Genomic DNA, 27,213 nt, shown 5'->3' with positions numbered 1-27,213 from the left:
AAAAAATAAAAATTGAGAAGTAAACTACAATAAATTAAAACCTTTTTTTTGAAATTGAAACTTAAATTAAAATTTTTTTATGTCTACAATCCTCGACTATGGTAAATAATCTTTAACGCCCTGAATATAACTTTTCTTTCATATTATATATTCATTTTATCGATCTTCCATTCTGCTCTTTCACATTTAAAATACCAAGAAAAAAATACACAAAACGTTTTTTCTGGAATTTTAACACATTTATAATTGTTCTGGTATTGTCTAAAAAATTTAAACATTTTATATCTTTAATATATAGATGGATTTTGGACATCATTATTTGAATAAAATAATTGTTTTACAACATATATTCTCATATATTTTTTTTAATAATAATTTTCGCTTAAATTTTTGGTTAAATGAGTTTTTGAATTAGTTTACATAATTAGTATTATTTTAGTTTTAATATAATTTTTTCAACTTTGTTTTTATTGTATTCTTTTCATTGTTTTCACTTTTACGCAAAAAGGTACATGTCGTGAAAAGGACTAACGCTGGACAGGATTGTCCCGTAGGACAGCCTAAGGGTAAATAGTATTTTCTCTATATATCTTTCTCTGTCTGTCCGTCCGTTTGTCTGTCTCTGTCTATCTAAATGCCGTTCAACATTGGCAACTAACTGTACATTTAGCTTTAGCGGTTTTTTTTTAACGAACCGAAAATAAGGGCTAAATTCGTATGGCAAATACTTTGGTGTTTGTTCAACAAATTGCAAAGGGCTGCAAGGAATCATAGGTGAGTCCCTAGTGAGTCCTTAGTGAGTCCTTAGTGAATCCTTGGTGAATCTCTAGTGAATTACCGCTGATTCCTCAATGATTCCCCTATTACTGCACCCAAATGGAGGGCGCCCAAAGAGGTTCATTCTCCAGACGCTGGACATTCTGTACGAGCTGCTCGAATGCATTCAACAGCTCCGCGTTGACAATCTCCACATCGAAAAAGTGTCCATAGAGGAAGTCAATGCGTTTTGTGGACTTTAGCATATCCTCGAATTCCTCATCCGTAAAGCTGCGAGCATTCGCCTCATCAAAGGTGGATTTGGCACGCGCCTCAGTTCGTGTCGACTTGAGAATTTCCAACTCCGGAGGCTTGATGTGTACAAGGAAGGGTTTCAATTGTGCCGTGCGCAGTGTCTTGATGGCCTGATAATGTGGACTCAGCACACAGACACAGCCGGCATTTACAATCGACTTGACACTCTCCGCCGAGGTGCCATACAGGTGTCCCTTGTACTCGCCGTGCTCCACAAATTTGCCCGCCTCAATATCTGCATCCATTTTGTCCCGTGCGACGAATATGTACTCCCTGCCAGGAACTTCACCGGTACGCATAGGTCTAGTAGTGTCTGGATAGGTATAAAAAAGGAATATGAGTAAGTGCTTCGAGGGGAATATCATGCGAATTTCGTGTTCTTCATACAAATTAACTTAATAGAAATTCTATGAACTTTAAATTACAAATTGAAATTGAAATACAAAACCTATATATATAAAACTCTTTGTCCTGACTCACTGACTCATATAATTACAGACAGATATTTTAATATTTTTGATTACGAATTTTAAGTATTTTTGCAACTTTGTTAGAAACAAAATGAAATTTTAATTTTTACTTAAATTTTTTCTTGTTTGGGTTCCTAAGATATTATCATATGATTTTTTTTTCATACACTCGTTTCCTAGTATTTTTGGTTTCTTCTTTTCTTTTATTTCCTGTTTAAAATATTTTAAATTTTATTTTTTAAATACTCATTTTCTAGCAAATTATTTAGATTTAAATCACCCAAAATTTTGAACTCTTAGTTTAATTTATCACTTACATGGCACTGGACTGCGGAACTTCTCGGGATCGCGAGCTATGAGGCGACGTCGCAGCTCGTTGCGTCCAACTCCAGGAGCACCAATGAGGACGACAGGACGAAAGACGCCAGGACGTGGATAGAGCTTGGCAACCTCCTCATATGTGGCGATCAGTTCCCGATCAAAGTCATCGTTCTCTGTCAAATCGTACATGATCTTTTTAGTCTTTGGCTGACGACACGAGGAGCTGCTGCTGCTCGTCTGCAGACGCGGAGAGCCCGGCGGAGTGGTGCAGAGTGAGGCGCATGAACCGGCTGTGTTTCCCACCAACCCCCATAGGAGATGAGTTGAGTTGAGTTCAGGTTAAGGGTTAAGGGATGAGCGTGCAAATGTTGAATAAATGAAACGAATGAATCTCATGGCGGGAGAAATGAAATCAGCTCAAATTAGTAGAGGTCAGAGACGTACCCAATTAACTACAATTTTAATGCATTAGTCAATTCATTCAAGTAGTGCTAATGAAAATGACATTTTATTAGCTTTGAAAAAGTAGTGCTAAAGTAATAATATTTTATTATAAAGAAATTTTTAAAGCTATTCTAATGTTTTTTTTTATTCATTAAAAATTTTAGTAAAAAATTTAGCTATACTAGCAATGATAGTAAAACTGTCAAATAAATGCATTTTATGGCAGTAAACAAATTTTGAGATTGAAGGTTGATAAATTTAGAATAATTTTAAGAAATTTAAAGATTTTTGATTGTTAAATATGCAGAAATAACTTATATAGTGAAAAATTAAATAGGTATTGAAAATGTAGATAAATTAGTTTTATTTCCTAAATTTTGAACTATTTGTAACATTTTAAAGAGTTTTTAAAATTTTCTAAAATTTAATCCTTTCATTATATTTAGTTATCATTAGCACTACTTTTTTTAGTTCCAATTAATTATATACGTTAAATTGATAAATAGACAAACTTTTTCCAAAAGATAACCCTTTTTTCTAGTCTTTTTCTTTTTACTTACGCTTCGAGTCCATTTCGTTAGATTCCCGTTGGGTGCGTTCGTGAAGGATGCGTCGCTCCTGCAGAGCTCGACTGGGAATGAGACCGGCTCTGGCCGACCGTTCGTGATCCTTGCGTGCCTGCCACCAATAGGCATCGTCCTGTGCCACAATGTGCAGCACATCGCCACGCTGGAACGCCAAGCCGGCTTCCTTGCAGGGTATATAAGGATCCACATCCGGATTGTAGTCGAAATGAGCACGCACTCGAACCTTGGACTCCCGCTGGGCACCTTTCGTATCCGCCGGCACGAGCTTAAACGTAATCGTGCCCTCGGAATTTTGCTGAAATTATTAAATTAATTAATATCTTGTCTGGTTTTCAAAAATTGTTGTAAAAATAATAAATTGAATAACATTTTGTTTATTTTGTATTATTTTTATTTTAATAGATACAATGATATTTATAAATATTTTCACAGGGATATTTTTATAATTTTTGATATGAAAATAATGCACATGCTTATTATTTTGACAGCCGTCGACACAAGGCCTCGGTGGCGCAGTTGGCAGCGCGTAAGTCTCATAATCTTAAGGTCGTGAGTTCGAGCCTCACCCGGGGCAGGTAATTTTTTTTTTTCCAACTTCAAACTGTCATAACTTGATCAAAACTGAACCGATTTTCAAGCGGAATGTCATTTTAATCATGATTTGAACTCGTAATTCCTTCTGCAATCATTTCGAAAATTTTATTATTTTCGACCAAAATTCGATTTTGATGGTAAGGGTCCCCTCTTTGAAATTTTGAAAATTAAAAATTTTAAATCTAAAGTTTTTACTTTTAATCAACTCCTTATATCGTAATTAGTATAAAACAACACTTTAAACACTTTTGATTCTAACACCTTTCATTTTTCTGAAAAAAATCTTGTAAAGTGGTTCGATCCTAAGTTTGACCAACTTCAAACGCTCACAACTTGATCAAAACTCAACCGTTTTTTAAACGGAATGTCATTTTGATCATGGTTTGACCACTAAATTCATTCTGCATTCAAATTTTATTGAATTCATTCTATTTTTATAATTACCAAAATGGTTAGGACGTCGCCAGGCGTTTTGCCCTCCACATTGATGCTGTTGACCTCAATGACCTCGTCGCCCACGTGTATTAGACCCGAACGATCCGCAGCTCCGCCGTGCATAATTCTCGCAATAATTATTTTGCCGGTTTCCTCGTCAGTTTTTATAGTTGCGCCCTAAAAGTAGGCAACGTTTTTATTAACCAAGCTCAAACTGTATTTGTATTTGAATGTGTGTGTGTGAGTCTTTTGTGTGGGTGAGCGTGTGTATATGTGTGTGTGTGTATTTTTGATTGATTTTCAATTGACAACAATAAATAGATTACAGAAAAAGTGTACAACAAATTGCGCTTGTTTTTGTACAAAGTTGTTATGTTGTTGTGTAAGGAGTTTTGTTGTTGTTGTTTGTTTGATTTTTATATTTGTTTTATATTGCAGCTATACAGTAAGGACATTGTTTACTTACAACAATCGGTTCCGCACTTTGTGCTCCTGTCTGTGTTTATTTATTTATTTATGTCATATTTTTTATGGGCGAGTTTGAAATATCAATTCGATTTTATTCGATTTTGGAAATGTTTTTTTTTTTTTAATATACAAAGCAAAATGTACAAAATATTTGTTAGCTTAAAAGAATTTGAAAAGAGATGCGGTTTTAAGGAAATGAATGAAAGCGCAGAGAGGAGCAGTTGGAGCAGTATTTTTTTAGACACACAAGGCAAAAGCTGAGAACAGTTGAAGGACTTACTCATCGTTATGTGAATGAGGACGAGTAGGACTATGAAATTTGGACAGTAGACAGTAGACATAGCTTTATACAGATTGATTGGACAAAGTATGACAATGAAGCTGAAGATGGACATGAGATCGGAATTATTATAAGCATGAATAACTCACCAAAGGCTCGTTACTTTTCACGAGCTGTACAATTTTAATGGTCTCTTCATCCTCATCCATTTCAATGGGCACCTCGGGCAGATGCGGATAAAAATCCTTTTGTGCAATGGCATCGTGAGCAAATAGTAGATGCTGCAAGAGGAAGATAAATATTTGTTTTTAATATTAAAAAAATTGCGAATTAATTCTATTTAAAAGTAATATATAAAACTGTTTGTCCTGACTGACTGACTGATTTTTGTGCTGCCCAAGCAGTAAGACGTAGGAGACTGAAATTTTGACACAACATAGCGGAGATAAATTTATCTTGACTTAAGTGACACATTCGTTTTCCTCGCCAAATCTGAACGTTCCAGCCAAATCTGGCTATTTTCCAGTATATCAGATTTAACTCCCTGTCAAATCTGCCGATTTTCCAGACAAATATGAATTTTTCTGACAAATCTAGCAAGATCTAAAGATTTTCTTACCAATAAATTATCTAAAATTAATATATATTAAAATCTGTTTGTCCTGACTAACTGACTGACTGACTGACTAGCATTCCGCTTACTCACCTGCACATGGGAGTCTTGTAGCAGGTGAAAAGTCTCCTTGCAGTCATCACTTAGGTGGCAACGCTGCGAGAGCAGTTCCAGCACTTCATAGAGCACCTGTGCCGAGGTGGATAAAACTGGAGCTAGTCGATCGTCGCGTCCCACCTTTGCCACTTTAGTGTGCACATTGACCAAGGCATTGAGCTCTTTGGACTCCAGCAAAGCCTTGAGAAAATCAATTTCCTGATCATTCGACAAATTGTCCGATTCCTTTAATGTGGTGATTAATCTTGACAGCGCTGTAAATACATAATTATATAATTATTTACAAGTCGATATGCATTGGAATATTGTTTAAGACTTACCTGGATCCCAATTAATATCTGATGCCATAACTGCAGCTAGCATGCTACAAAAACACGCAGTTCCTTATCTTTTATTATGTTCCTTTTTTGTTCTTTACCTAAAAAATGATATAATTGTTAGCAATTTTTATTTAATTTAAACAAATTCTTTTTTTTTTTTATGTAATGTCGAAAATTTCAAATAAATCGACATAAAGAAACTATTCATTATAAACATACTTAAATACTGAAATAAATAAAACTTCAATAAAGAACTAGTTTTTAACTTGTCAATTTACAAACATAATATATATGAAACTTAAATAAATAACTTATTATTATTTTCCAAGCTGTTGGAGGTTTTTATAATAGTTTAAAAGTGAAGGTTTACTAAATTTATGTTAAGCTGATTCAAACATCCCTTAGCTCAGACCTTCTTAAGATTCTGGGAAATTGAAAGAAGCCAAATATGGAAGCTCAATAATACATGTTCTGTAAATAAAAATCGATAGCTGAATTTAACTCAATTTGTGCTGAGTTCTTGCCCCAAAGAAGGCACGATTCATTTATGAGTTACATCCTTTGCTAAGAGTAAGAAAAATGAATAAAAAATTAAAATTTGATGTGTGCGAAAAGTCAATTTATAAAAGTTTTGGTAAAGAAGCTAGAGAGGGGAAAAACTAAATGTCTTCCTTTTTGTTAGCCTGCCAAAAATAGTAAAAAAAAAATACTTTGTTGACAAAGCGTCGTATACGTAATGGGGGCATTAGTATTGAGTACAATGGACATTTTCGCTTCATTAGACTTTCGGCTGGCGTCGTACTGGCGACACTCTTTTCCCTCCCACTGTTTCCAGTTGCCTTCACTATTGCTGGCGTGGCACAAATGCAATTAGCTGGCTTTAGGCCCAGTTAGAAACAAGTAGGGTCAACTAAGGCTGCTCCACTTGCTGCTGATTTATTTGCAACGGCAACTCGATTAGAAATAACACAATTTATGGTCACTTTCACAATGCAGATAGTGATAAAGAAGGGGCAGAGGGAGAGGGAACACATATGTGGAACATGACTTTGTCTCGCCTCAATGGCTGTTGCTCTCCTTTTAGTGACAGTCATAAATTGCAGAGGAGGAAACCACTAAAAAACAGTGTTGCCACTTTTAGATATCTTGTAATTGCAAAAGTTGTGAAATTTAAAGGAATCTTTTATTTATTTTATTAATTTTCCTTACTGTCAAAGATCTTTAGTAATACTACTTAAAATAAATCAAAATATTCTTTGTCAAAAATATCAAGTTTAAATTTAACTTAAACTGTTTTATTATTTATTTCCAAAACGCTGTCTTATTTCACGACGAATATATCTTAGCTATATTGTGGCAAAACTTCAAGATCGCACGTCTAACGGTTTGGATTGTACAATGCTCAGTCAATCTGGACAAAGAGTTCTAGTCAAATAGTTCAAATCAAAAATGGAAAATATACATGTATCTGATTGAAAAAAAAAATAACATAACTTTTCAATTCCGCAAAAAATACGTTGTTTTTCTTAAGATTTTGATTTTCATCCTAAAATAATCTGTATACTTTTTGTGTATATACATATACAAAAATGGAAAATATCAGTATTTCTATGATTTAAAAAAATTAATTGAAATTTTATTTAATAATGGCCTGTACAATGCTCAGTCAGTTAGTGAGTCAGTTGGACAAAGAGATTTATATATATAGATAAGACAGGTATCTACATTTAAGACTTTATTATGAAAGAGTCTCGGCTTTAATCTGAATTTACTAATTATGAGCATGTTTGAAACATTTTTTCTTGCCATTTCTAGCTACTTTTTTGTCTTTAAAATTCTGGCAACACTGTCAGGCAATAATGTGCCGACTGCATACATTAAATGTTCAATGGCTGCGCTTCCTGTTGCATGGTTGCACGAAGTGGAAAATAGGCATAGCTTCTCCCCTTTCTTGCCCCTTTTCCATCTATTTATTTTCCTCAAGCTCTCCCTTCTGGACAGCTGCCAAGTGCGACAGAAGAGTCAGTTTACTGCCACTTTGTTGTTGATCAAATGGCTTGAACTCATTCTCATGTCATTGACTCATTAGTGCCTTCCCTTTGACCTGGCCTAAACACGTTATGTAACACTTAAAATAGCTGCAAGCTGATGAACCTTAAATGACATTCGCATGCCTTAACCTTTTGGAATTATGAACAAATCTTTAGAGACACGAATAAAACGAATCAAGTGCTATTAATGTGTCCTTGACAATGTTGAAGCTGTTGATTGTGGTAACTATTGATTTAATTCAATAATAATATTTAAATTAATAATTATTATGCGAAGAACCTAAAAAAATTGTCCTGACATAATATCTAAAGAAATAACAAATTAAGTGATCTTTCTTTAATTTTTGTTATTTAGCCGTTTTTTATTAATATAGTTAAAGTTGTTGAACCTTCAATGACATTCACTTGGAATCATTCTCAGGGAAAGAATTAAAGCTAATCATCTGTAAATGATGCGTCCTTCAAAATTTTGAAGCTGTTGAGAGGACACTTTTGATTGGGTTTATCAGTGCTCTACTTTCAGCTATTTTCACCATATCAAGCCTTAAAGTTTCGATGACCTTGAACTACATACACACACACACATACACTTTCGTATATATATATATATACACAATATGTCAAGAGGCGAGCAAAAACAACGCCTGTGGCTTTTGTCAGGGTGAAACGACGTCAGCGCAGGGTGGGAGTTGATTGGTTATATGGAAGGAATGTGAGAAAGGGCAGAAAGATGGAAAGGGGTTGTCAAAAAGGAGGAGAGAGAGGTTAAAAGGGGCCTAAGTACTACTGCAACTGACTGCAAGGCTAAAATACTTCATAACCAATGCAAATTGGCAAAAACGAGGGCTCACTTTATAAATTGAATAATTGAAATACTGCATTCAATATAAACTTCGATTAACTAAATTTAAAAACTTTTCTTTTAATTGTGTAGATAAATAGTTAAGAAAAAAATTATCTATTTGAATTTAAAACCAGCTGAATACCCCTACTGACTTTCAAGTAATGTGCGTGATGAGCTTGTCTATCAACTTGCCAAATGATACACCACATGTGTGTGTGTGTGTGTGTGTGTGTGTGTGTGTGTGTGTGTGTGTGTGTGTGTGTCTTGAGTTGCAATTACGCTAATTGCAAGTGCGGTTGCATAGGACTTGAGAAAATGCCAAGTGCTTTTGGTCTTCTTTTTTTTTTTTGGTATCAGAAAACAGTCTGGAAAACACACTTGTTGTTGTTGTTGTTGCGGTTAATGCTCAGATTGTTGTTGTTGTTTTGCATAATGATACGTGTCAATGGGCAGACAAAGGAAGCCACTGTACTCATAAGATAAGACAGGTAACACAATATGAAAGCATTGTGCTCCGAGAGAAGAGAGAGAGAAAGAGTCTGAGAGCGAGAAGCGGAAGAAGCAAAGAAAGAGAGTGAGTGGAGGGAGGCAGTGAGAGGGGTGGATAAATCTCAAACAAAACAGAGACCACAACTGTTATAATTTTAAATATATTAATTGTGAGAAAAAAATTATATTTATTTTATTTTATGACCCGATTAACAATACTTTAAAACTTTTATTAATAATTAAAATAAGTAATAATATTTTGAAGCTAGAACCCAGCTTCAGTTTTTATTAAATAACATTTTGAATTTCTATTTAAAAATAGATATTATAGTCAATTTTTAAATATGAGTTATTTTTAATTTTGGATGATAAAACTCAAAAAATATCAAGATAATTATTTAAGTAGTTTTTGATTATTTAGTATACGCAGTTTTATTTTCAATACATCTTATACAAATTAAAAATTTCTTAAAAACAAGTTTCATTTTTATTTTCTTTTCATTTTATAATTTTTCCAAAAGATGAGAGCTTTTAAGATGTTAAGAATTGATAACATTGAAATTGTTTATGAGAATGAAAACAAGTAAATGTCAAAGCAAAAGCTGGTCATATTGCAAAAGAGCGCAAGCAAGAGAGTGAAAAGAGAGCAAGATACTGAGAGAGGAAGAGCCAAAACGAGAGCGTAAGAGAGCAGTGCAAAATGAAAATTTTCATTTGGATTTTAACTAAAAAGTCAAAAAATGCTTAGAAATTAATTGACAATGAGTGCAAAATACCTGAGAACAAATGGAATTTGCGAATTTAATGATATTAGTGGTTGTAGTTGTTGTTGTTGTCGCTAGAAGTTGTTGTTGTTGTTTGTTGCATATGTTAATCTCCACTTTTGTCACAGTAAAATATGTTGAGACTTTTATACGGCGTTTGTTTTATTTTTAAACAGTTTTTCACTTGACGCGCAACACAGACAACTAAATATATTATATATAATATAGCTGTATATCTTTCTATATATACTTAACATAGCTCAGATTCGAGGCTATTTTTAGTTAGGTCCTCGAGCATTTCGAGAGCAAATAATTGTCGTTATTTATATTGTTAAATTTGGATTAAATAAAAAGGTCGAGCAGAAACACGGCACAAGAAACGGATACGGAACGGATGGCGCCTCTTGGACACGGTTTGATAAATGACACAGCGAGAACACTGATAACTGAGAATCGAGTACTGAGTACTCAGAACGGAGAACTGAGAACAGTCTTTTTAGCGTCTCCACGAGCGACTGCAGCGAGCGACTGACTCGAACTGAGGCCAAGTCTCTAGCTGCCTTGTTTTCGCCTTGTTTTTCCCTTGCACCATTCACAAAATGTGAAAAAAAATACGCAGACACCGCCGACACCACCGCACCAACATCACCACCATCACCACTCAGCCACTGAGCAACTGAGCAGAGCAAGAGGGTTGAAATTGCGCATGTCAGCAAATTTTGTGAGCATAACATAAATATACAAGTCTACATACAGGGTGTCCCTCAAATGTAATTCTCAAATATATTTCGCAAACAAAAAAAAATATTAAAAACCTAAAAAAACTCGAAAATAATTAATATTTGTGTAAAATTACTTATTTTTTATTAACATTAAGTATCTGTTGCAAATTAAAGAAGAAAAATTTTTAAAACTACTTACGAGACAGCAATATGATATGGTAGTTCAGTTTTCAAATTTTTAATATTTTTAAATAACCAAAACAACATATTTAAAGTGTACTTTAATTTTATTAATTTAATAAAACATTTTCTCCCAATAATAAAACATATATGAATTTTTTTAATTTGTTTTTTTTGTTAAATATCTTTAAAAAAAATTAATGGTAGTCCCATTTTTACAAAATTTGCTAAGGATACACAAAAAATATTCTCCAATTTACATCTATTGAGTTTGGTAGAGAAACCTTAAGAAACAACAAAGCTTTTCAAAATAATCCTTAATTTCCGAACAATCTTTTCTATGACAGCCCTAAGATATACTGTGCCGATCTAAAACAAATTTTTTGTAGTATGTAAAAAATTAACTGCGGTGTATATGCTGTGAGATTAGCTGCGATATTTAAAAAAGTGAAAAAGTTTTTCATACTTAAACTTGATTTTTCAACAGTCGTTCCTGCGGCAACTATATGATATAATAGACCGGTTTGAATAATAGTTATTAAAGAGATATAAGACAATACAAATTGCAAATTCTATGAGTTTGCTTAAGATAGCCTAAAAACAAAATAGTTTTTCATACTCACACTTGATTTTCGACCGATCCTTCCTATACTAGATATATGATATAGTAATCTGATTTGTGATTTTGCTTAAGATATCTTTAAAACAAAATAGTTTTTCATACTTACACTAGATTTTCGACCGATCCTTCCTATAATAGCTATATGATATAGTAATTCTGATTAAAAGCAATAAGGCTTTAAACTGGGGAACTACGTAACTTTGGCTTTATTTTATAGATTTTTAAATTTTTCAAATAAGTGTTTATCATATCTTAACCGAGGAATCCAGCACCGCCTGCTCCCAAGAAGCCCGCACCACCTGCACCGCCAAGGCCAGCAAAGCCACCGGACACCTTCTTGTCGTATCTGGCGTGAAAACGGCCGCCTCCAAAACCACCGCCGCCAAAACCACCGCCGCCAAAACCACCGCCTCCAAAACCACCGCCTCCAAGTCCACCGCCAAAGCCTTTGAAGCCACCGCCTCCGAATCCACGTCCTCTAACTCGCACCGTCTCTCGATAGCTGCCAAAGCCGCCAGCACCGAAGCCACCAAATCCACCAGCTCCACCACCAATGCCAAGGCCAGCACCACCCAGTGCCTGAGTTCCCAGCACCAATGCACCACCGATGATCAGCAGCAGTTGTAAATGGCACCACTTCATCTTTATTGAATTGTTAATCACGTTGTGAGACGGCTGCGCAGATCTGCCACCGTTTTTATGCCCTACACCAAACGGTGGTGCGTCATGAAACCACCGATAATGAAAATTCCCCCACTTATGCTGTGTTTACTCACACATTAACCACAATATTGAGAGATGCTAGTTACGCGCCTCAATCCACGTGGCCTGACCTTCACTCAGAGATGATAAGGTGTGAACTACACTGGGAGAAATAGTCTTGTATTTTATTCGTAGAGATAGTTGTCAAAATTTGACAAAGTTATGACAGTTTAAAGTTGGTAAAAAAGTGTCAAGGGAAGAGTATGGAGAAAACGGACAGTGATCAAAAGTATGGAAAAAATGACAGTGAAGGAAGAAAAATTGTATTTTCTAATTTTAATGAAGAATGAAAATAGAGGCCAAATAATGGTAAAATTTATATTCCGCAAGGAAATCGGATAATTTTTGACAAAGTTATGACTGTTTGAAGTTTGTGAACAAGTGTCAAGGGAAGAAAATGGACAATGATCAAAAGTATGGAAAAAATGACAGTGAAGGAAGAAAAATTGAGTTTTTCAATTTTGATGCAGAATGAAAATATAGGCCAAATAATGAAGAAATTGATATTCCGGAACGAAATCGGTCAAAATTTGACAAAGTTATGAAAGTTTGAAGTTGGTAAAAAAGTGTCAAGGGCAGAGTGTGGAGAAAGTGGAAAGTGATCAAAAGTAGCAAAAAATGACAGTGAAGGAAGAAAAATTGAGTTTTTCAATTTTGGTGCAGAATGAAAATATAGGCGAAATAATGATAAAATTGATATTCCGCAAGGAAATCGGTCAAAATTTGACAAAGTTATGACAATTTGAAGTTGGTAAAAAAGTGTCAAGGGAAGAGTATGGAGAAAATGGACAGTGATCAAAAGTACGGAAAAAATGACAGTGAAGGAAGAAAAATTGAGTTTTTCAATTTTGATGCAGAATGAAAATATAGGTCAAATAATGATGAAATTGGTATTCCGCAAGGAAATCGGTTAAAATTTGACAAAGTTATGACAGTTTGAAGTTGGTAAAAGTGGCATGGAATGAGTATGGAGAAAATGGACAGTGATCAAAAGTATGGAAAAAATGACAGTGAAGGAAGAAAAATTGAGTTTTTCAATTTTGATGGAGAATGAAAATATAGGCGAAATAATGATAAAATTGATATTCCGCAAGGAAATTGGATAATTTTTGACAAAGTTATGACAGTTTGAAGTTGGTAAAAAAGTGTCAAGTAGAAAATGGAAAGTGATCAAAAGTATGGAAAAAATGACAGTGAAGGAAGAAAAATTGAGTTTTTCAATTTGGATGCAGAATGAAAATATAGGCCAAATAATGATGAAATTGATATTCCGGAAGGAAATCGGTCAAAATTTGACAAAGTTATGACAGTTTGAAGTTGGTAAAAAAGTGTCAAGTAGAAAATGGAAAGTGATCAAAAGTATGGAAAAAATGACAGTGAAGGAAGAAAAATTGAGTTTTTCAATTTGGATGCAGAATGAAAATATAGGCGAAATAATGATAAAATTGATATTCCGCAAGGAAATCGGTCAAAATTTGACAAAGTTATGACAGTTTGAAGTTGGTAAAAAAGTGTCAAGGGCAGAGTATGGAGAAAATGGACAGTGATCAAAAGTACGGAAAAAATGACAGTGAAGGAAGAAAAATTGAGTTTTTCAATTTTGATGGAGAATGAAAATATAGGCGAAATAATGATAAAATTGATATTCCGCAAGGAAATCGGATAATTTTTGACAATGTTGTGGCAGTTTGAAACTTTGGATAAAGTACATAAAAAAAAGTGGGCTACTATTTCTTTCAGTGTCCAGATGGAGTTATTATGAAGGCAGCTTAAACATTTTTCAGAATTCAAAAGCGATGACACTGAGCTCTCGGGGAATTTTGGCATCCCATTTGTGAATTGGTAATGCAAATAGGCCAACAACTCGCAGTTGATGCTTAAACAGACACGGCCAACTAATTAATTTGCATAAATAAGCAACTTGGGTTGGGGCAATCTTCATTCAGTAGTTGCAAAGATTCAGAGATGATCCGGCAAACGGTTTACCTGCTAATCTCCACACTTGTGCTCAGTGTGATGGAGGCCACGCCCATTGTAAGCGAAGGGGGCGTGGATGAAGTGGTGCGAAAGACGCGACACATTGGCGGTGGCATCATTGGAGGCGCTGGCATTGTTGGAGGTGGTTTTGGCGGTGGTTACCTCGGTGCACCGGCAGTACACACGGTTCCCGTGGTGTCCACGGTGCCCATAATAACCACAGTGCCTGTGGTGTCCACCATTTCCACAGTGCAAACGATTCCCAGCTATGGTTATGGAGAGCACTATGGTGGATACAATGCTGGCTATAATGGAGGATTTGGTGGTGGAGGATTTGGAGGCGGAGGATTTGGCGGTGGCGGCTTTGGCGGTGGCGGCTTTGGCGGTCGTAGCCTTGGCGGTGGCAGCTTTGTTGGCGGTGGCGTTGGCTTTGCCAAGATAAAAGCTTTTGGCATCGGTGGCTTTTTGGGTTGAATAAAGTTTCAAGTGTAAACAATCAATAAAAAGAAAAATTGGTTTGAGTTTGACTTACTCTCTACATATTTGTATTGTACGAGCGAGTCAGTGCTGCCAGCTTAGCTTATTTAAGGCTATATTTAGATTTTAAAGAAATGCAATAAAACCAAAGTTAAGAAAAACCTATGAACAGTAATACCATCCGCATAAAAATTAAATACCATAAATGTAATACTTTTTTTAAGGATAAATCAAGATTTTAAAATGTGTAAAAATGTTTAAAATAAAAGAAAAAAATGCCATCAAATATTTTTAAAGTTTCTTTGATTGCATTTATGCTTAGCATTATATTTAGCACATTGTTCTTTATTTTCTACTATTTTCTTTGGCTTCTTTTTATTATATTGTTTAATATCTAGCTTTTTTTTAAACAAAATGCTGGCAACACTGAAGTGAGTATGTTTGTGTGTGTGCTAAACTTCAACGGATTCGATGATGTTGCAGTTTTGTTTTGGAGATTAAAGTTATGGCTCTTGTTTATGTTTTTTTTTTCAAAGTTTCATTTTACGTTTTCGGCAGTTTGTTTGTCTATTATTTTGCCATAACTCAAGTTAAGTAAAATACGTTGAAACGAGTCACAATACCCTGTATTGTAGTAGATAAAAATATGTGTTATGGCATAAGTGGAGTTACATATTAAATGTGGAAACTCGAGCTTTACAGTCTCTAAGCTCAATGAGTCTGAGTTAGCTCGTTATGAGTACAGGGTATTTTTATAGGCTAGCTCGCATTACGCTTTTCCAAAGTGTTCATTTTTGTATACAATCAAAATTATTTTGAGTAAGCATTTAAGAGGCGTATAATAAGATCAGCCAGTGTATATTTAAAACAGTGGGTGCGAGTATCCAATTTCTTTTTATTCCTAAATTGAAGGGGAATATTCAAGAGGCACTTGTGACTTTAGTAACTTGAACAAAAATCTCACTTGAAACTCACACAAATTTGTCAGTATTTTTATTTAAAAACTCTACAAATATTTATCTTGTATTTTTTTGAATACAATAAAATGTTAATAGCCTTAACTAAAAAAATAAAATATAATAAAATAAAATAATTAGACTTGCTGAAGCTTACCCTTAATTCACAAATTTGCCGAATTCGCGATAAGATAACGTGTGAACTTAATAAATAAGCGAACAAAGTCTCTTAAGAAGATAAATGGACAGAGGTCAACTTTATATAATATTTATTTATTATGATATTTATTTACCCCTGATAGACATATTTTGCTCCGATTAGAATAGTTAACATGAGCATCGAGTGGTTCCACTGTGGATCAAGCAGACACTTCCGCATTGAAGTATATTCATCAGTTGTGGGTCAATTTCAGGTAAACAATTCCATCGCTTAACAATGCTTTAGGACTTTTAAATATAATTAGTTTATGGCTACTTCTGATGTGGTCAAAACTTCAATGACAAACAAGAAAAATGCCAATGAACTCTGACAAATATTGGGCTATAAATTAAAGCACAATTCCTAACTCAGTTTTAGTGGTCAACAGAATTTCGTGCTGAATTGTGAATAGTCCAAATAAAATATAGATTAAAACACCATAAGTTCCAGAAGGCTGAAATTTGCACACAACGTAGCTAAGCCGATTTTAAATATTAAAATGGACTGCGCAAAAGTCTGTTTAGTTCTCTGCGCCTGTGTGGTGCTCTGTGGAGTGGGAAGAGCTCTGGAACAGGAGCAGCTGGTACCGTTAGCACCACCGGCACCACTTGCTGCTGATCTTGTGGATGCTGGCGAGAACTCCCAAGCGGATGTGGACTTAAATGTGGAGGGAACGCGCAAGGCGCGTCAGTATTTTGGACCGCCACCACCGCCATTCTTTGGACCACCGCCACCACCGTACTACGGCGGTGGATTTGGTGGCTTCGGTGGTGGATACGGTGGATACGGTGGCTACGGCTTTGGTGGTGGATATCAGCGTACACGCGTCGTGACACGCACTCGTTATCGTGGTGGCTTTGGTGGTTTTGGCGGTGGTTATTACGGATAAATGGATTCCATTTTGACATTTACAACATTTGTGATATTTCTCTCCCTCTCGCTTTGTACATCAATAAATGTCTTTATATTTTTGCAAATGTTTTTATTTATTTTTTGGAGGGAGTGCCCCACTTTTATGATGCGAAAGCGGTTGGCCCACCACAGAGGGCTCTGCTTATAAGTAGATGGATTTAGTTTCGTTTTCGGATTTTAAAAAGATGCGTTTCATTTACCTGTTGCTCTTGGTGCCTCTTGGTGGCACTTTGGTCTGGACTTTAGCCTTGGATGAGATGGAAATTGATGCTCAGGTGGCACCACCGCTAGCGGGTAATGTTACTTAATTATTTATTAATTTATATACCCGTTACAGTCCAATTGAAGTTTAAATTTTGCAAGTGAAATTAAAAATATTTGAAAATTTATGACATTTTAAAAGTCTGAAGTTTAATTATAAAAATTATTTTAATTTTTTTTAGGAAACTTTATTTTGTTGAGCACTGTGTAAAATCAACTCAACAGTTTAAATTTGATTTGCATAAGAAATATATAAAATAGGCACAAAATGTAAATTAATTATATGTATTTGTATAAAAATTAATAGTGTACAATTTTAATTAAAAGAATATTTTTTAATATATAAAAATAATATATATATATAATCATAATAATATATATTTAAATGTATGACAACAAATATTTCTAGATATTTTTTGCATAAGAATTAAGTTCATATATTTTTTTTTTATTTTACAGCAGTAATTCCAAAGCTAAATCTGTGGCGCAACTTAATGGGGCAAGTTCGACAGGCGCTACACCGCTGGCAACCCACCAGGAGAACAACCACCACAACCACCCTACGTCCTAAAATACAACTGCGAACCACCACCACGGAACCCGAACTGCAATTCTACGGCGCATTGAATCCCATTTTTCAAATGCGCTACTATTGAATTTAACTTAACTGAAATCCGATATTTTTTAAAAAATTCAAACTATCTTAGACTGGAAAAAGGACTAGTTTTTTATTATTTAATTTTTTGGTATTTAGCATATTAATATTCTTAATTTTTATTTTTAATACTACAAATATTTAATAATATTTATTCAAGTTACATAAATATTTATTTTAACTCTTGATTTTTTATCTAAATAAAAAAAATATATAATTATTATTGAAATTAAATATATTTGTATTATTGTATTAGATAAAATTTAAAAATATTATTTATAATTTATTCAAAACTTTTTTTAAAATTATTATATATGTTATATATTAATTTTTTGATGTAAAAAATTTTATTTAATAGTTGCTGGAACTTTTGTTTTTCAATTTAGATAAAAAAAACTAGTTTAAGTCATTTATTTGTTTATTGATAAAAATCAACCAATGTTTGTTTAGCTTATAATAATTTCATTTATTTTAATGGTCTATCTACAACTAAATTGTTTATTAAAAAAGTTAAAGAAGAACATTTTATTTTAGCGGAAATGCTTGTTGAAGAGTCCCTTGAAGCCGCCCAGGCCACCACCGAAGCCATGTCCAAAACCACCGCCAAGACCATGTCCAAAGCCACCGCCAAAGCCATGGCCAAGTCCACCAAGTCCACCGAGTCCACCGAAGCCGCCAAAGCCACCAAATTTGCCGCCGAGGCCACCGAAACCACCGAGTCCTAAGCCGCGAGCCACCCTTTCATTTTCCGATTCCGATTCCGGCAATTGCTGCACATCGTAATCCACATCGAGGAGTGTAAGTGGTTCACTCTGGAGTTCAAGTGGTGCTGCCCAGCTGTGGCTCAGACTGCAGATGATAACCACTAGAAGAAGAGGACACAGAGCCAGGAATTTCATATTGATTGATTGATGATGATCTGTTGATGATCTCTTTGTACTTGATCACAAATTGTGGAAGATTCATGCTTTTATACCACTGAAGATTTCTGCTCTTCTGGCTCGGCTTCTGGGGATCGTGCGTATATCTGCTAATTGAAAGAATCCACAATTTGAGACTTGACTTGTTGTCATGCACTTTCATTCATAGATCTTTCATTTAACTTGGCTTACGTTGGGTTCGTCTCAAGTTTACTTAGGCCTGACGTCGCTTACATCATATTTGTTTTTTATATTTTATGTTTTCTGTTTGAGTTGAAGTTTGTGGGCTGAGCTCTGGTCTTGAAACGTTATCTAATTGACCTTAGCCACAAGTTGTGTGTACTTCTCTGGTTAACGTTTACAATCAGACACGTTTGGCAATCCATAACGAACCAGTTAACGAACTTTGAATAGGGGAACAGTACATTTCTCAGTTCAGCAACTGAGAACAAGTTTCGCAATTTCTAGAGCAAAATTAATGCAAATTTTATAAATAAAAGAGAACACATATAAAGTAACTGTCAATAATATGAATACAAAACTAAAAATAAACAAACAGATGTATAAAAGATTATAGTAAAAATACTAAGAAATCAAAAAATTTACATTTGATTTTGTGACTTTGTTTTAATTTACTTAAATAATAAAATAAGGTATGAAAATTAATGTGATATATATATAAAGGATTAGAGTAAAAAAATACGGTGAAATCGTTAAACTTATAAGTGTATATAGAAATTAATTCAATTTTCTCACTCTGTTAGAAATTTCTTTTCGTAATGGGTATTTATTTTATTGACTTTAACGTTAAGGTTTTTCTTTAATGGAAATATATATTTATAGAGCATTGTATACAATAAATTCATATCTGATTCTGGATAATTATAACAATTTTTATGAACACATACGTATATTGTATTTTTTTTTTGCTATAAATAAAATTTATTCCTTATTTTTTTCTTGCAAAAATTTGGTTTTTTAATTCAAAATTTCCTTGGCTTGTATTTTAAATTTTTATTTATCTTCTTTTGTATATATTTTCTGTATTATGTGTAAAATATTTCTTAAGGAATCTCTATTTCTTATATTCACTTTATTCTGGGAAATAGACAATGCTGATAATTGAAAATCATCTAAAATTTCGATGAGTTTGACGAATGAATAAAAAGATTTTTGCTTAAAATATTTAAATATTTTATTAGCTTATTTAAATTATTACTATATAAGTTAAGTTTACTTTAACTAGCTTAGCATCTAGTTTGCAGCATTAGCTTGCGACGCCTGTGCAGATACTTTTTGAAGTTAGTGTTGCCTCTGCCATTAAGTCTTAGCTTTTTGGACCATTTAAATGATTGTTGGCGTCTGCGTTTAATTAATTCTGGATAAGGCCTGTGATGATGATGATGCAGACGATGAAGATGATAATGATGAAGATGATTCTGATTGAGTTGTGGCGCAGTGCGATGTCTGCGCACAGTGTCCTGTACAAAAGGACGAGACCAGACAAGTGGATCCAAGCTGGCATCGTCGTTAGCTTCATTGAGACTCGACAATGACATCGACTTTCCTTCGCCAACTTGCAATATTAGCAGCAATAGAAGTCCCAGTAATATTCCCAGTTCACATATTGGTTTTGTTTTAATACTAGTTCCAAGTGCAGAGCTCATCGTGTGTCCTACTTGCAACGCGGTTAATTAGAAACTGTTGCACTTTGTGTGCAACGCTTCGACTCTTATACCACACACCTGAATCGCCTTGGGAAATCTTAAGTAAATAGTGAAAAACCTTTTGGCATGCTTCAGCTGCCTCTAAGGGTATTTACTATTTGCTATTTATTTGTTTACTCACTGACCCGCTTCTACCTGCCACATTTGTCAATGACCTTTCTCAATGATTTGTAGCTAAAATTGTTCAAATGTTGAGTAGGTCAACAAATTGCATTTTCCGTGGGTTTTTCACTTTGCCTGAGAAAACATGTGATTCATTTAGGTATAGATAAGGTCTGTCAAAATGTATGTCTTATATTCGTATACACTTATAGCGGGTGTTATAATTTTAGTTATAGAAAGTGTAACCTACAAATAAAAAAAAAATAAATACATATGGCTTTGCTATTATTATATATGCTCATTAAAAGTAAACACAACAATTGAAATTGAATTTTTATATACAAATAATTATGTAATACTACTTTTATTTAGTTTGTATAAATAATATTTTAAATTTCGAATTTTGATTATATGAATTTTTTTGACTTTCTTTAATACAAAATTAAAAATGAACGAGCGATTAAAAAATATAATCTTTACATATAAAAATCTTTGCCCTGACTTACTGACTGACTCACTGATTAACTCACTCACTGAGCAAAGCACAGCCCAAACCACAAGAACTAGAAAGCTGAAATTTTCGCACAACATAGCTGAGACAATTTTATATTGAGCACAACACTTTTTAAACATAAAGATATTTAAAAAAACCTGGTTAAAAAGAATATTTTTTGGTAAGAATTTAGTAAATGTACTTCAATTTACTATGGTAAAATCCAGAGTACAAGGGTATCGAATCGTCGTCGTGCACAACTTAAAACTTATATTAATCAGAGTTTTTCATACTCATTCAGGTACTCTTCGCTGTCTTCATTCACAACCCTTTGAGGCCTTGTTTTCAGGAAGTTTACTGCAAGGATTTTCATGTCTGAAATTCGGAAATATTTACAATGGGTCAACTACATAAGTAGGCTAGTTTTCCATGTAAAACAGTATGTATAATTGTAAAACAATGAACAATGGGACTGCAGATTTCACTTTCTGAGTACAAGTCGGCGTAATGTGGCAAGTGAAATAAAGTGAAAGGGCCAATCCGGCAAATGACTAACACATTGGCAACTCGCAGGTCGCAAAGTGTCTTGTCAACACTTTTCTTCTTCTTCATGTTCCTCTTCTACACTTCATGATGCATCTTAGCCTTGCACTTGACACTAACTTCGATTCCGACTTTGACTCTGTCTACCATTCGTGACTTTGTCTGCGTCTCCCACTGTGAATGTGACTGTGACTGTGACTTTGGCTAGACAATTAGCGAGCATGAAGAAGAAGATAGAGAAGAAGAAGAGAGACGTCTACTGTGAATTATGCGCAAGTTGAACAAGTAAGAATGCTACAATCGAGCTGATCGACTAATAGATGCCCAGCACTTCTTCTTTGTTACAATCACACTAAATACAAAAATAATAATCAATAAGTCATATAAACTAATATATAAATAGTAAGAGGCAAATTTTTAAAAATAAAGATATTTTGAATCGCATTTGCACAAGTTTTTGTGTTTGTTTAGTTATGTTAATTTTTCAAAATTCTACAAAAAAATAATTATTAGAGTCGTATTACAAAAAAAAAAACATTTACACATTTTTGCACAAGAAAAAATAAAATGGCCCCACAGTGCGTCGCCTACATTTGTTCGCTGTTAAAAATACACATAACTATAATTTCATTATCACAGCTGTTTATTAAGGTAACCAGTTGAAATTTGTAGGAAACGTTTACAAAATAGTCAGTATCTAATGTCCTAAATCTCATAGCTGTAGATTTTAAATTGGTATTGTTATTAAATTAGTTAAAAAAAAAAAATCTGAAGTATTTCATTCAAATCTGTTTGTTTTAAGTTGAACAGTCGCCTAAAAAACAGATAGACAATGTCACAAATCCATAAGCCTCTGTATTCTATTGGGTACTGGGCTAATAACCAGTTGCTGAAACTCAAGTTGAGGGCAGTCTGCACAGTAATCCAAAGTCCCAGTTAGCCCACTTTCGACTTGGCTAACAGCAATTGACACATATGAGTAGAAACAGGCATGTTGCATGTTGCAGCTTGAATGTTGCCAGTTGCTTGTTGCAAGCTGAAAAGTGGCACAGGCAACAGAGTTGCATAAAAGCTGCGGTTGCCAATAGAAATGGCCACAGTACGTGTTCAAAGTTCTCGCCAAGATGTGCAACAAATTGCAATTGCTGCTGTCACTTTTGGCCCTCTGCCTCCTTTTTCTGGCCAATGTAGAGGCACAACAACAGCAGCCACAACAACAAAAACAACCACAACCACAACGCCTGCGTCTGCCCCAGGGCTACAACATGAGATTGGGTTCGGTTCCCACGCGATTTGTTGGCAAAGGCGCCTACACACTGGCCGCCAAATGGCAACGGCCACAACAGCAACAACTGCCCCAGCAGCAACAGTTGCAGCTGCAACAGCAACATCAACTAAAAAAGCTGCAACAGCAACAACAACAGCAGCTGCAACAACGCATGCAACTCTATCAGTGGGCCACAATGGGGGGCAAGAAATACAATTGATCTTAAAACGCATTTAAAAATATGTATTTAATTAATTAAATAAATATATATTTTTAGATAAATAAATTGTGTTTAAAAATATATTGATTAATTTTCTTAATGATCAGAAGCAATAAAATTAAAAAAAAAATTTAAATTAAGAGCTAAAATCTAAAATATTAAATAAAATTAGCAAATTTGTTTTAAATTAACAACTAATATAAATTAGATATAAATCTAAAATTAAAACTAAAAGAATAAAAAAAAAAAATTAGAACAAATTCTAAATTAAGTTGTAGCCCTTTAGGGAATAGCTCTTACCAATATGGAGGTATCTCAGTTTTACTATTTCATTTAGATAGCTTTATTAAGCTTGCATTTTTTTAAATGAAAATCATTACTTTTTCCCCATTTCTTGAAAATAAATAAAATAACTTTATAATTGTTCTTGATATGCATTTATATTTAGCTAAATAAATAAAATAAATATTTTTTTGTAAAAATTTGTAAAATTAATAATTTTTAAATAAATTTTAATTTAGATGAAGACATCTAAAATGCTGGAGCATAATTATGCATATTCATGCGCTCGAAGATCGGATTGCCGCCATCAACTCCAACTCCAACTCCATGGCCACCAAAGTAGCCGGGAATAGGCATGCCAACTCCAGGAACTCCTGTGACGCCTCCAACACCAACTCCAGGAAGTCCTGCGACTCCTCCAACTCCAACTCCAACTCCAGGTAGACCTCCAACTGCTCCTACTCCTCCAACTCCAAATCCTGCTCCAATTCCTGCCTGAGGATACAGACCAGCGGAAGGACCTGCTGCCAATCCCTGTACATTGGCCATGTTGATGATGTTGTTCAAGGCGGCAAAGTTGTCCACACCTGGCTGGACTCCAAAGCCATTTCCATTGCCCAGCTGCGGATTGCCGTACATGGGATTGCCGTACATAAATCCGGAGTTGGACTGTGGCTGGCCGGGATAGGCGCCCAGACCCAAACCATAGCCCAGACCCAAACTGGGATCACTTGGATAGCCGGAATAGCTGTTACCACCCAGATAAGACGCAGCTGGAGCAGCTCCACCGCCAAAGACGAGACCAGGATAGCCAGGATAGCGTGCCAATTGCATTCCCATTTGATTCATATTCATTCCCATTGAGGGGCTGGCTGGCGTCATATTAGCCGTCATCATCTTGACATCTGCCTCCGTTCCAGTTGCCGGACTCTTCAGCTGACGCTGCTCACGTTTCGGCTGAGCTTGACAACCGCTCAGCAGCATTAAAGCCATAAGCAACAAGGATTTCTTGGCAATACACTTCATCTTGGTCACGTTAGCAATTGACAACTGTTTGCTTCCGGCTCGTTGAAGACGCTTTTTATGCAACTGCCCCAAAGGGAAACTTTCTTTTCTTGCAAATGATTCAATATCTGAAATAAATAAAGATTGCTCTTGGTTTTCTTTTTGGCTCGTAAAACTTTGTATTTGGTAAAGTGATTTTTTACTATTTTATGGTAGCCTAAAAAAAAAAGCGATCTAAAATAAGCCGAACAGAGCAACGTGTCTGCGTTCGTTTTGTAATCTCTTTATAAACAATTCGCACATTTTGCCTAATGCCAACCGCAAATAAGGTGCTAAGTGTCGTCTTCGATTTCGACTTGGACATCGAAAATCTGCGAGCCAGAAAATTACTATTGTTGTTGTTGTTTGTGGTGGATTTTGACTTGAAATTGGGCAAAGTGAAATGCTCTTCATTCGACTTCTATTGTTTGCTTTGTAAAACGAATGACTTAGGCAACGAACTTGTTTTCAACGCTCGCCTAAAAGTATGCTGCAAGTTTTTAAAGCACGTCCTATGAGTCATGAGTTTATATTTGTAGTGTTGCTAATTTTCAGTTATATATTTTAATTGCTTTTTTTAAATCTTAATTTTATTAATACTAAATATACATTTGTTTTTTTTTTTAAACTGCATTAGTTGATGTAAATAAATAAATAGAATGGAAAAAATTGACTCATGGTCTCAATTATATTATTTTTCTTGATGGCTATCCACAATTTGGCATGGCTAATAAATCCATTTAAGATTTATTTAATTCGTTTTTGCAGACATTCGCAGAGATCATTGGCAAACTTTTACAACAGTTGACAACAAGACAATCGATGTTATTGTGAGATCGACCTCTAAGATCAACAAATAGAATGGTTTTATAAAAAATCTTATTTGCAAAACCAATAATTTATTTAGTTTCTTGTGTTTCATGGTTAAAAAAAATAGTTAAATTGCTTTTTATACCTGATAAATAAATTATATACCTTTTTGGAATTTTATAATTAGTTTAAAAAATTTAATAATAAGTTGCTAAACATTTTTATTTTCCAAAATTCGTTTAATAAATATAATAAATAAAACCCTTGTAAATTTATATATAAAAGGCTTTTACTATAGATAGAAAGATATATCTCCTGGATTAAATATTATTTAAGTTTATCTGCAATCCATTTAAATTTTTTCATAAAATCTCTTAGATTTACTTTGCATTCTCTAAGAAAAAAGTAATTTAATTGCAACTGATTAATAAAACATTTTTTTTTTATAAAATATTTAATAAAATAAATTAATAAATTAGAGTCTTCATAAATTCAATATATACAGCTTGGCTTAATACTAAATCTTAACAGCTATTTTAATGATATGTGAGTGGAACTATTTGCCAAAACTGTCCTTATAGGCAGCACGTTCTCTGTCCGCACGATTCGTGAGTGCTTCATAGGAATCGAAGACGGAGACACGACGATCCGACAGATCGGAACGACGATGTGGTTCCAGGGCATTTGGATTGTTGTGATATCCATAGACAACGCTGCTGGGATAACAGATGAAATAGTCCTGGGAACGCTTCTGCCTCACAGGCTGACCACTGATATCAGTAGGTGAGTTAATGGCCTGATAAGGATTATTGCCGTCAATAGGCGCCGATTGACTTGAGTGCAGGATCAAGCACAAGGCCAGCAGCAACAATGTAACAATATTTGTGCAGTTCATTTTGTTGTTTATCACTTGTTTATTGTAGTTCTTTTTATTAACTTTCGGTTTTAGTTTTTATTTAAATTTGATTGCGATTGCGGGTGTTTTTGATGTGTTGTTATCAGAGTTCCTTATGGTTCTGTGCCTTAACTCTAGGGTGTGGATTCATTTATATGTGAATTTGCGATTTACATATTTCACACTATGCGCTAATTATTATGACAGACAGAGTTTCAGGCAGGGACACTAATTTAATTTGTGGTACACTCAGAAAAAATGCACTGAAGTTTTGTTAAACTGCTTTCACATAAGATCAATAATTAAGCTAAAATATTATATATTAAACTTTTCACTTAGACAAAAAAAAAATTAAATTTGATTTTAATACGTCTGCTTATCGAATATATAAATAAGTTATTTCAGGTTGAATATTATGAAACATTCTGAATTTGAATACATCTAAAAGCTTTTAGTATATTTTTAATATTAAAGCTAAGCGTTTTTCACATTGGTTTTAATAAATCGCATTTTTTGTTACAGAATGAATTTTCTAATATTTTCTAAGGAACTTATAAACGAGTGTATTTATTCCTACTCTGCCTTTTTTTCTCTCAGTGTACATATTTAAATCTGATTAGCACCTTATGAAACTGCGGCACAACATTTCCGTCAATGGGTTGGAGGGGTGCTTTTAGGAGGCACTGTTGTGACGTCTACACTGAGGTTGTTAATGATCAAAAGGGGGAGGCATTCGTGAAGCTTTAATTTGTGGTTTTTTGTTGCGGTAGGTGCTCTATTCACATTCCCATTCACAACTCAATGAGTCAGATCCTCCACACCCAGCCCGAAAATAAAACTCGCTATCTTTTCACAATTTGCGTCAATATTTCAGTTATTTCCATATTTGGATATATTTTTATAGAGTAATGTAAATTACTCTTACTAAGAATAGCATGTAGTGTTTATTTACATTCAATTTTCCTGTTGATGTTAGTGTATTCATCGGGTTGTAAGACAAAAGGCGTTAATTAAATGAGACAAAAATGAATCACATTTTCAATACGTCAACTTTGACAAATGTTTCCGTGTAATTTTCTAATTATACTCAGTGCAAAATATTTGTTTTAGCTAATTTTATTCATGAATCAGTTGCGTTTCTTGGCTAATTTCAACATTTATTGATTTTTTTCGTTATTTATTTGTTTAGAACTATTCATTTCTCAAAACTGTCTATTGAGTGTAAATTTAAATACACCTGTAATATTGAAGTGTAACTCAATTGGTGCCAGGTGCAAATTGGTACATTTTGTTTTATTGTATACATAAAAATAAACCAA

General features: G+C 34.3%; 6 protein-coding genes and 1 non-coding gene across 10 annotated transcripts; 3 read left to right on the top strand and 4 right to left on the bottom strand.

Moving 5' to 3' along the window:
• Window positions 1-459: 459 nt before the first annotated feature.
• LOC117784988 (MAGUK p55 subfamily member 7) lies at window positions 460-10,418 on the bottom strand. Of its 4 annotated transcripts, none has more exons than XM_034622856.1 (9): window positions 9,881-10,418; window positions 5,721-5,818; window positions 5,377-5,654; window positions 4,820-4,951; window positions 4,389-4,418; window positions 3,932-4,099; window positions 2,867-3,188; window positions 1,859-2,152; window positions 460-1,384 (listed from the first exon to the last, which is right to left on the bottom strand). In XM_034622856.1, the coding sequence occupies exons 2-9, from the start codon at window positions 5,761-5,763 to the stop codon at window positions 864-866; spliced, it is 1,788 nt and encodes a 595-aa protein (XP_034478747.1). In that variant the 5' UTR covers window positions 5,764-5,818; window positions 9,881-10,418; the 3' UTR covers window positions 460-863. The 4 variants fall into 4 exon arrangements, with proteins under 4 accessions (XP_034478747.1, XP_034478749.1, XP_034478748.1 ...); XM_034622858.1 differs by having other exon boundaries at window positions 1,859-2,035; window positions 9,881-10,417; XM_034622857.1 differs by lacking the exon at window positions 4,389-4,418 and having other exon boundaries at window positions 9,881-10,416.
• Trnam-cau lies at window positions 3,395-3,467 on the top strand. The gene has a single exon. It is a non-coding gene; the product is annotated as a tRNA-Met (tRNA).
• A 1,226-nt stretch (window positions 10,419-11,644) lies between the features above and the next one.
• LOC117785824 (acanthoscurrin-1) lies at window positions 11,645-12,034 on the bottom strand. The gene has a single exon (XM_034624068.1). It carries the CDS (start codon window positions 12,032-12,034, stop codon window positions 11,645-11,647), a length of 390 nt encoding a protein of 129 aa, XP_034479959.1.
• A 2,100-nt stretch (window positions 12,035-14,134) lies between these two features.
• Window positions 14,135-14,783, top strand: LOC117784761 (acanthoscurrin-1). Its single transcript, XM_034622573.1, has one exon. It carries the CDS (start codon window positions 14,171-14,173, stop codon window positions 14,603-14,605), a length of 435 nt encoding a protein of 144 aa, XP_034478464.1. The 5' UTR covers window positions 14,135-14,170; the 3' UTR covers window positions 14,606-14,783.
• A 1,397-nt stretch (window positions 14,784-16,180) lies between these two features.
• On the top strand, window positions 16,181-16,740 carry LOC117784968 (5'-3' exoribonuclease 2). Its single transcript, XM_034622831.1, has one exon. It carries the CDS (start codon window positions 16,263-16,265, stop codon window positions 16,650-16,652), a length of 390 nt encoding a protein of 129 aa, XP_034478722.1. The 5' UTR covers window positions 16,181-16,262; the 3' UTR covers window positions 16,653-16,740.
• A 6,683-nt stretch (window positions 16,741-23,423) lies between these two features.
• On the bottom strand, window positions 23,424-24,171 carry LOC117785807. Its single transcript, XM_034624044.1, has 2 exons — window positions 23,617-24,171; window positions 23,424-23,552 (listed from the first exon to the last, which is right to left on the bottom strand). Exons 1-2 carry the CDS (start codon window positions 24,169-24,171, stop codon window positions 23,424-23,426), a joined length of 684 nt encoding a protein of 227 aa, XP_034479935.1.
• A 1,342-nt stretch (window positions 24,172-25,513) lies between these two features.
• LOC117784426 lies at window positions 25,514-26,017 on the bottom strand. The gene has a single exon (XM_034622162.1). It carries the CDS (start codon window positions 25,892-25,894, stop codon window positions 25,556-25,558), a length of 339 nt encoding a protein of 112 aa, XP_034478053.1. The 5' UTR covers window positions 25,895-26,017; the 3' UTR covers window positions 25,514-25,555.
• Window positions 26,018-27,213: the final 1,196 nt, after the last annotated feature.

Source organism: Drosophila innubila (genome assembly GCF_004354385.1).
Source record: "Drosophila innubila isolate TH190305 chromosome 2R unlocalized genomic scaffold, UK_Dinn_1.0 1_C_2R, whole genome shotgun sequence".
Classification (NCBI taxonomy): Eukaryota; Metazoa; Arthropoda; class Insecta; order Diptera; family Drosophilidae; genus Drosophila; species Drosophila innubila.
This window is presented reverse-complemented; position numbering and strand designations above follow the sequence as displayed.

What these genes read in the sequence shown, in the direction of transcription:
- LOC117784988 (XM_034622856.1), bottom strand. Translation starts at nt 5,763, where the DNA reads ATGCTAGCTGCAGTTATGGCATCAGATATTAATTGGGATCCAG. An exon ending in TACAAGACTCCCATGTGCAG is followed by an intron (nt 4,952 to 5,376) that starts GTGAGTAAGCGG and finishes TTCCTCTTGCAG; the next exon opens with CATCTACTATTTGCTCACGA. An exon ending in TAACGAAATGGACTCGAAGC is followed by an intron (nt 2,153 to 2,866) that starts GTAAGTAAAAAG and finishes TGGGAAACACAG; the next exon opens with CCGGTTCATGCGCCTCACTC.
- LOC117785824 (XM_034624068.1), bottom strand. Translation starts at nt 12,034, where the DNA reads ATGAAGTGGTGCCATTTACAACTGCTGCTGATCATCGGTGGTGCATTG.
- LOC117784761 (XM_034622573.1), top strand. Translation starts at nt 14,171, where the DNA reads ATGGAGGCCACGCCCATTGTAAGCGAAGGGGGCGTGGATGAAGTGGTG.
- LOC117784968 (XM_034622831.1), top strand. Translation starts at nt 16,263, where the DNA reads ATGGACTGCGCAAAAGTCTGTTTAGTTCTCTGCGCCTGTGTGGTGCTC.
- LOC117785807 (XM_034624044.1), bottom strand. Translation starts at nt 24,171, where the DNA reads ATGAAGTGTATTGCCAAGAAATCCTTGTTGCTTATGGCTTTAATGCTG. An exon ending in GAATTGGAGCAGGATTTGGA is followed by an intron (nt 23,553 to 23,616) that starts GTTGGAGGAGTA and finishes GAGGAGTCGCAG; the next exon opens with GACTTCCTGGAGTTGGTGTT.
- LOC117784426 (XM_034622162.1), bottom strand. Translation starts at nt 25,894, where the DNA reads ATGAACTGCACAAATATTGTTACATTGTTGCTGCTGGCCTTGTGCTTG.